The sequence below is a fragment of the Arvicola amphibius genome, chromosome 1, assembly GCF_903992535.2.
Source record: "Arvicola amphibius chromosome 1, mArvAmp1.2, whole genome shotgun sequence".
NCBI lineage: Eukaryota > Metazoa > Chordata > Mammalia > Rodentia > Cricetidae > Arvicola > Arvicola amphibius.
The window spans coordinates 84,657,693-84,666,798 of NC_052047.1; the positions used below are offsets into that span (position 1 = coordinate 84,657,693).

The 9,106-nt window shown below is 45.9% G+C and overlaps 1 protein-coding gene across 2 annotated transcripts; it reads left to right on the top strand.

Annotated features, from left to right (window-relative positions):
- The first annotated feature begins 1,657 nt into the window (after positions 1 to 1,657).
- Positions 1,658 to 8,848, top strand: Tmem17 (transmembrane protein 17). Of its 2 annotated transcripts, XM_038338763.1 has the most exons (5): positions 1,658 to 1,794; positions 2,040 to 2,461; positions 6,747 to 6,850; positions 7,096 to 7,209; positions 8,108 to 8,848. In XM_038338763.1, exons 2-5 carry the CDS (start codon positions 2,362 to 2,364, stop codon positions 8,387 to 8,389), a joined length of 600 nt encoding a protein of 199 aa, XP_038194691.1. In that variant the 5' UTR covers positions 1,658 to 1,794; positions 2,040 to 2,361; the 3' UTR covers positions 8,390 to 8,848. The 2 variants fall into 2 exon arrangements, with proteins under 2 accessions (XP_038194691.1, XP_038194700.1); XM_038338772.1 differs by lacking the exon at positions 1,658 to 1,794 and having other exon boundaries at positions 1,937 to 2,461.
- The last annotated feature ends 258 nt before the right edge of the window (positions 8,849 to 9,106 follow it).

Genomic DNA, 9,106 nt, shown 5'->3' on the forward strand with positions numbered 1-9,106 from the left:
CTTGTGGTATGATTGAGCATTCTTGGGTATATACCCAAAAGTGGCATTGCTAGGTCTTGAGGAAGGTTGTTTCCTAATTTTCTGAGAAATCACCATACTGATATCCAAAGGGACTGTACAAGTTTTCACTCCCACCAGCAATGCAGGAGTGAGTGATCCTTTTATCCCATATCATCTCCAGCATAAATTGTTATCAGTGTTTTTGATCTTGACCATTCTTACAGGTGTAAGACAGAATCTCAGAGTAGTTTTGATTTGCATTTCTCTGATGACTAAGGATGCTGAACATTTCCTTAAGTGTCTTTCAGCCATTTTAGGTTCATCTGTTGAGAGTTCTCTGTTTAGCTCTGTACCCCCCCGCCTTTTTTTACTGAAGTATTTGTTCTTTTGATGACCAATTTTTTTTGAGTTCTTTGTATATTTTGGAGATTAGACCTCTTTCTGAGGTGGGGTTGGTGAAGATCTTTTCCCATTCTGCAGGCTGTCATTTTGTCTTGTTGACTGTGTCCTTTGCTTTACAGAAGCTTCTCAGTTTCAGGAGGTCCCATTTATTGTTTCTCTCAGTGTCTGCTACTGCGGTCATATTTAGGAAGTGATCTCTTGTGCCAATGCGATCAAGTGTACTTCCCACTTTCTCTTCTATGAGGTTCAGTGTGGTTGGTTTTGTGTTGAAGTCCTTGATCCATTTAGACATGAGTTTTGTACATGGCGATAGATATGGATCTATTTTCATTGTTCTACATGTTAATATCCAGTTATGCCAGCACCATTGTTGAATATGCTTTTTTTCCATTTTATATTTTTTGCTTCTTTGTAAAATTCTACCAAGGAACTTCTACAACTCATAAACGCCTTCAGTAATGTAGCAGGATAACTCAAAAAATCAGTAGCCCTCCTCTACACAGGTGATAAATGGACTGAGAAAGAAATCAGAGAACCAACACCCTTCACAATAGCCACAAATAACATAAAATATCTTTGAGTAACACAAGCCAAACAAATGAACTTTAAATCTTTGAAGGAAGAAACTGGAGAAGACACCAGAAAATGCAAAGATCTCCCATGCTCTTGGGTAGGCAGAATTAACACAGTAAAAATGGCAATCTTACCAAAAGCAATCTACAGATTCAATGCAATGTCCATCAAAATCCCAGCAAAATTCTTCACAGACCTCGAAAGAATGGTACTCGACTTCATATGGAAGAGCAAAAAACCCAGGATAGCCAAACAATGTGTACAATAAAGGAACTTCTGGAGGCATCACAATCTCTGACTTCAAACTCCACTACAGAGCTACAGTACTGAAAACAGCCTGGTATTGGCATAAAAACAAACAGGAGGACCAATGGAACAAAATCTAAGACCAAGATATCAATCCACACACCTACGAACACCTGATTTTTGACAAAGAATCAAGGCTATTTCTACTTGCCAATTGCTTATTTCTCTGTGGTTGTCCAAATTACAATTCCATCAGTAGAACATCCTTCCTTAAGTTTTATTGCCCCCTCTGTAAGAATCTTGGTTCATTTAAATAAAAAGTGGTTTTTGGTTGTTCATGTTTGTTTTTGATTGCTAGACTTCACCTGGTTTTACCTCACAGATTATTGATTCTACAGAATGGACTTTACACACAAGCTGGCAAAGAAGACTTTGAACTAGGAATGGGAAAATGTGGAAAACATGATCAGGCCTTTACTTCCTTTTCTTCATTCAGTAGTTTCTGAGATTTTGCAATGTAGCCCAGGCTGACCTGAAACTTGAGATCCTCCTGAGGGCTGAAAACGATATACTGTAAGAGAAAGCAGCAAAAGGCTGGGGGTTTTGTTTGTTTGCTTGCTTTTTTTTTTAAGTTTTAAAATAACCCACGATCCAGAAACAACTGCTCTCAATATTCTGAGTTATTCTCTTCCCTTCGGAAGCAGGCACACTTGGTCTACTCTATCCTTACCGCTGATTTTTTTTTATACCCAGAGAAAAAAATCTACTGGGTCAAGGGCATTCTTTAAGATCAGTGTTCATTCTTTATTTCCCTCTAGGAATGGCGCGCCAATTTACAAAGCAAAGTGCCTTGGTGTGAGGGCTCAACCCAGGCCCGAATGGCTTAGACCTTGTGTTCATTGTAAGACGGCCCGGCTGAAAAAGCAGCGCTAAGGAGCCCGTCCTCTCCAGCCCCACTGCAGGCCCAGTTGCCTCTGCTCGCCTCTCCAAAGGGAAGCCTCTGGGAGACTGTGCGCCGCGCAGGGCAGCCCAGACACCAAGTCCCCAGCTCGGGCACAGCACGGTTGCCCGGGGAACCGCACACGCCGCCTCGTCGGCCGATTAGCGAGCGTGTGAGCGGCGAGGCAGGGCAGACCCCGCATGGAGCTGCCGGACCCTGTACGTCAGCGCCTGGGCAACTTCAGCCTCACGGTGTTCGGCGACTCCAGCCGCACCGGGCCAGAGTCCAGCGAGGCCGCGGGTGAGTGGCGAGAGCGCAGCCCCACGCGGGGGTGCGGTTCGCGGGCGGCCGCACGGGCCTTGCCCGGGTGAAAGATGGCGGCTCCAGCTTCGGCCATGGCGCGGTCCCTGTGCGCGAGCCCGCGGCCCTGCCACCGACCCGGGCGCCCGCGAGCCTTGGCTGCGGCGGCTGCTGCACCGGGAGGCCCTGTCGCCCGGAGGATTGGGATGCAGAGCCTTCCAGGCCAGGGCGAGGGGGAGCAGCCGCGCCCTCCCGCTCCCGCTCCCACCCCGCACGGAAGCTTTGCTGGGCCCGAGCCCCGCCTGGCAGCGTAGGCCCGGTCCTCCCCGGCCAGCCTTGCAGCTCCTGCGGGCGGAGGAAAGGAAGAAGGGGTTGTTTCCACCGAACGGGCCTTTCTCCAACTTGGTTTCGACAATTTTTGTAAAAAGGGGGACATCGAGAAGCAAAGCCACTTCCCGTCAGTACATTTTGTCACCTTGGTCATTTGCCTAATTTAGGCTATGTGGAGAAAAACCTGAAAAAAAAAAATAGATTTTCATGTTTCTGAAATAGTGAACCTTAACTGTGCAGTGCAATCTTAAAGTGAAGGTCTCGGGTCCGAGGGCGGTGGTTACTGAAAATGATGGAGCGGTGTTGGTTCTGTGGGTCAGTAGGCGGCAGGGCCTCCACCTCAGACAGCAGAAACTGTAGGGATGCCGGTCCAGCTACCTAAAGACACTGACGCTGGAGATTCCTATGGTTTTCATGGGTCACAGAATAATTTTTCCCAACCACCCAAATGTGAGAAAAGCCAAGACAGGTAATTAATTGATCAGTAAAATTTCCCTGTCGATTATATAATGCTTTAATTTTGTCTCATAACAGAACTCAGCTTGAACTTTTGTAAAATGTAATGAATTCATGTCTTGCACCTCATTTATATTTTGGCCTGGTTTTTCAATTGCATAAGCTTGATGTGTTGAAGTGTGAACCTGACACTACAAAACATAATAATAATAAAGTAAAATAACCACCTTGGCATGCTAAGCCGTCACTCTACCCAAGCTAGATCCCGATAGCTTTTCAAACAACAGTAATGATATTTATTTTGTTACATGGCAATCAGAAGTCCCGGGCAGTCCGGAAACATGCTATGTAGTCCAGACTGGTTTTGAACATGAAACTCTTCTGCATCCATCTCGGCGAACTTTTTCTTTGCTTTTCTTTTCTTCTTCTTCTTCTTCTTTTTTTTGGGGGGGGGGGTATTTTTTGAGACAAATTTTTGAGTAGTTTCTGCTCTAAAGGTTCTGAAACTGTCAGCTTAACCAATGTATCCATCCTTATTTTCCTGTCTTCTTAATGAGTTACAGACTACAAGAAATTTTTATCACACTTCACCTCCACCTCACCTCACCTCCACATCACCACCACATCACCTCCACATCCACCTCACCTCACCTCCACATCACCTCACCTCCACATCACCTCCACATCACCTCACCTCCACATCACCTCCACATCACCTCACCTCCACATCACCTCACCTCCACATCACCTCACCTCCACCTCACCTCCACCTCACCTCACCTCCACCTCACCTCACCTCCACATCACCTCACCTCCACATCACCTCCACATCACCTCCACATCACCTCCACACCTCCACATCACCTCACCTCCACATCACCTCACCTCCACCTCACCTCACCTCCACCTCATCTCCACCTCACCTCACCTCCACATCACCTCACCTCCACATCACCTCACCTCCACATCAGCTCCACATCACCTCACCTCCACAGTCCTCAGAATTAAGAGATTTTAAAAATTTGTTGCTGTATTGGGAATAATTTAAGAAATTAAGGAAAGCAAAACCAGACCACAATAATCAGGCATGCTCTTAAAATATAAAGGAAACATGATGCGGCATAGACTATTTGTCTAACTATGTACACCTGTGTTGCATTTGTTTGTGCTGCTTTTGCATTTGTTTTACCTTGTCTGCCTAAGGCACCTCATTGGGCTAATAAAAAGCTGAATGGCCAATAGTTAGGCAGTAAAGGGATAGGTGGGGCTGGTGAGCAGAGAGAATAAATAGGAGTCTGGGCTCAAGAGAGGAGGAGGAGAGAAAGGGAGATAAAAGGGAGACACCAGGGGCCAGCCAGGCAACCACCAGCCAGGCAGACTCAGAGGAAGCATACAGAAAGTAGAACATACAGAATGAAAGGTTAAAAAAAAAAAAAACAAGGCAAAACAAAGATGACAAGAAACAGGTTAAAATAAGTTACAAGAGCTAGTGGGACAGGCCTAAATCAGGCCGAGCATTCATAACTAATAATAAGTTTCGGTGCCATAATTTGGGGGCTAGCCATCCAAGAAAGTCTGCTACAGAAACTTTTGCTTCTAGAGGCCGTGTTTGTCTCAAAAGCACTAGATTTCAATTTGAAAAATTATGCAGATAAAAAGAAAAATGTTACAAAGTAGTTTATGTTAGTAGCTTTCTAAATTCTTACTTTAAAAACCAATTTAAAATAAGAATGTAGTTAAATTTATAATGTATTTTTTTAGGGCTCAGTTTTTAAAATCAAAATCTTGTTTTTGTATAAGGACATTTTTCCTTATGCAAAAGCAAAAGATTTTGGGTAATCAGATTGATAAATGGAATTTGTGTGTCACAAATGGCTTTTTATGTATGACAGCATTTGAAGATTTGTTCTTTCTGCTCATGCATGCTTGGTATTCACAGTATATAAAGCAAGATTCTGAATAGGACATTTCAATCTGTGCTTACACTGAGACTGTGTGTATACAAATAAGAAAAGGAGAGGGTCCTGTTTGTTGAGCGCCCATTGAGTGTGACAGGCACACTAGCGAGAGTGAAATAACCTCACAAGCAGCCTTTGAGTGGTGACTGAGTGGGTGCTCAGAAAGATGGGATAATGTACCCCATCTCTGGCTCCTGATTCTCCTGGCTTCTGTCTTAGTTAGGGTTTCTATTGCTATGGAGAGACACCATGACCACAGCAGCTTTTACAAGGAAAACATATAGTTGGGGCTCAGTTCAGAGGTTTAGTCCATTCTTGTCATGTCAGAAAGCATGGCAGCACACAGGCAGTCATGGTGCTGGAGCGGTAGCTGGTGGATCTGCAGGCAGCAGGAAGAGAGAGACACTGGGCCTGGCTTGAGCATTTGGAACCACAAAGTCCACCCCCAGTGACACTTCCTCCAGCAAGGCCACGCCTCCTAAGAATGCCACCCCCATGGGCTTGTGGAGGCCATTTTTGTTTTAACCACCACAGCTTCTAAAGCCCATGGTTTCTTCAGTGTAGCACACACACCGCACTTCTTTATTTTTTTACTTTGTGAGTATGAATGTGTCCCTGAAGGTATGTGTACTACATGCATGCAGTGCCTACAGAGGCCAGAAGAGGGCGGCAGATCTCCTGGAACTGGAGTTGCAGATGGTTGTGAGCCCCTGTGGAGGTGCTGGGAGCGGAATCCAGTCTCCTGCAAGAGCAGCAAGTGCTCTTAGCCACTGAACCATCTCTCCAGCCCTCATACACAGTTCAGAGTGATAAACACCTAGAGGGAAGGATTCTGCTGGACTGTGGGAATGTAATCAAGGAAAGAGTTGTTGGGGAAATGGCACCAGATTAGCATTATGGCATGTACAGGATTAGGATTTGCCAAAAGGGGGAGGTTTTTATAATTTGAGATTAATTATTATATAAGATCCATTTTTATTCATTCATTTTATAGCTCTTTATAGAGACCCTACAAAGGAGGCAATAGAATTTCATATTTGCATTGCTTTTTTTGGATTTTATTTCTTTTCAGAGACAGGTCAGATATGCAGTTCTGGCTGGCCTGAAACTTGGTGTTTCCCTGTCTCTGAGGGTTAGGGTAACAAGAATACACTGACATACCAGCTGATAGTCCCTTGCTCTTTCTTCTCCCCTTCTTACTGTGTAACCCAGGCTGGCCTCAAACTCACAGTGATTCTGCCTCCCAAGTGTTGTGATTAAAGCCTGTGCCACCACATCCAGCTCGGTAGTTCATGTTTAACCCAGAGCCCTGGTCTGCAAACTGCCCGCAGACCGTAGAGGCAAACACTCAAAGGACATGAAACACACCCCCAAGCAACTAATGTCTGAAGTAAAAGGCATGAAGACGAATATACTGCTCGTGATTATAAATAGGCCTGGAGTGTGGAGTTTTATTGAACTGGTATTAGTGCTCAGGAACATGAGGCTTTTAGGGCATCTGACAGGATTTAACATCTGTTCCCTTTCTACCTCTGGCGCAGACAATGAGATGGTCTCCAGCCTGCCGTTGCAGATGTCTCTCTATTTCAACTCCTACTTCTTCCCACTGTGGTGGGTGAGCTGCATTGTGATGCTCCACTTGAAGGTGAGCCCCCCTCACCCCGCTGCTCAGCCCTGGCTTCTTGTCCCCAGCGAAGGTTCTCAAGCCCTCCTCACCCTGCTGCTCGGCCCTGGCTCCTCAGGTCCCCAGCAAAGGTTCCCAAGCCCCCCTCACCCCGCTGCTCGGCCCTGGCTCCTCAGGTCCCCGGCGAAGGTTCTCAAGCCGTCTTCTACCCCGTGCATGTTACTTGACGAAAGACTTTGCGAGCATGTTCTGCCGTTTCTTTTTAGTATTCAGTCTTGCCTGACTACTACAAGTTCATTGTGATCACTGTCATCATCCTCGTGACCTTGATGGAAGCTATCCGGCTGTACCTGGGCTGCATGGGGAACCTGCAGGAGAAGGTGAGCTCTCCCCTCCTTCAGGGCTATGCTAAAGACAGTTAAGGTTTCAGGCAACTAAAGCAAATGGCCGGGGTGGAGGTGGCACCGGCCTGGAGCTAAGGACCAGCTCCAGCTTGAAGATTTCCATCACTACTCAATCTTTTGAGCTCTGATGTCCTCATCTACTCGGTGAGGAAAGCTATACTGACAATGTCACTGAGATGAAGCGCAGTGACCCCTACGAAGTCTCTAAACACGGTAGACTTCTAACGATTGCTAAGGTTCTCACTTCTCTCAGTCTTAAAAATATTCCATCACTGGTGGAGAAGGGGAGTCAGCAGGAGGAGGAGAGACACAAGGGGGTGAAGGAGGGATATGATTGAAGTACATTCTGGATATGTATGTAGTAAAAATAAAAATGGTCAATTAAATGTCTATTTGGAACCTTTAGAAAAGTTATAAATCCACATCCACTGCCGGCCCGTGTTCTCTGAATCACCACCCTGCTAAAGGCTTTAAATAATTCTGTGTTTGCTCAACCCTTCATAATAGGCCCACCCAGCATATCTTACTGTTTGTTCTGCCCTTGACTGATGGGTTGATTCCTAGTCATGCTGGAGCTTCGTGGGCCGGATGCTCCCCTGTGCACACCCTTGAAGTCTCCCTCCCCAACCCTTGATCTCTGCAGTGGTTACTCTGTGCCTCTCAACACTGCACTTCGTTATTAACCAAGTGGGAGTCGTTTCCCATTAAGTTGGCTTTCTTGTCTAGATAGTTCTCTAAGGACAAGGACTATGGCATACTCCTGAATTACTCATGGAGCCCATCCTGTAGGTTCTTTGTGGTGCTGAGTGCCTGCCTGTATGTCCAACAAAACTGGATTTAATAATCCTACAACTCTTGATGTGTATCTCTGCAGGTTCCCGAGTTGGCTGGCTTTTGGCTCTTGAGCCTCCTACTGCAGCTGCCTTTAATCCTTTTCTTGCTCCTTAACGAGGGCCTAAGGAATCTGCCCTTGGAAAAGGCCATACACATCATCTTCACTATCTTCCTTACTTTCCAAGTCGTCTCGGCATTTCTGACCCTGAAGAAAATGGTCAATCAGCTGGCAGCCCGCTTCCACCTCCAGGACTTTGACCGGCTCTCTGCAAGTAGTGCAGCCGTGCCGAGGAGAAGGCAGCCTTTTACAGAAGAGCTCTGATCCCACTGAAGAGCGAGCGTCTGTAAGATGACCCAAGAAGACAGAGGGACTGACAGAACACCCGAGATCAGGCCTGAGAAAGGGCACAGGGCTTCTGGGTTGTATCCTCCAGCTCTGAAGTCCCATGGAGACAATGCTAAGACACACTATGGTCCATGAAAGCCAAGGGGCTGTCCAGTGGACACTACATTTCTTGTTTCTGATGTTGATTTTCTAGGTGTTTATTTATAAATGACTATTGATAGCTGTAGTCTGCCACATTTCTGTAATGTTCCTAGCTATAATCTGTAACTAGAAATGTGTGGAATTTCAGGGAAAAACTCAGTTTTGGCCAGTGGAGTCTCACTGGGTGTGTCAGCACACTCCGGCGTGCCCCACACCCACAAGTAGTTGGCCAGCACTAAACAAACGCAGCAGCATTTCTGTGGGCTGTTTGTTTCATTTTGCTTTGTTTGGGCTTTTTTTTTTTTGTCTTATTGTTAGGGGTAGGAAGCTGGAGAGGAGTTAGGAAAGAGGAAAAAACATGCACAATATATGGCATGAAGAAAAGAATTAACAACAACAAAAGAAATGTATAACGTCTCCTTTAAACTTTCCGTGGTCTGATTGGCTGTCCTGGGTTTCCCGGGAGCATGTGGGAACGCTTGCTCATCAGCACACTCAGCCATAAAGGGCATGTTTAACAGGGACAGATTTGCCTGTGCTGGATTCCAGTTC

Coding starts and splice junctions, on each gene's coding strand:
- Tmem17 (XM_038338763.1), top strand. CDS start 2,362: ATGGAGCTGCCGGACCCTGTACGTCAGCGCCTGGGCAACTTCAGCCTC. Junction 6,851..7,095: donor TTGTGATGCTCCACTTGAAG/GTGAGCCCCCCT, acceptor GTTTCTTTTTAG/TATTCAGTCTTGCCTGACTA. Junction 7,210..8,107: donor TGGGGAACCTGCAGGAGAAG/GTGAGCTCTCCC, acceptor GTATCTCTGCAG/GTTCCCGAGTTGGCTGGCTT.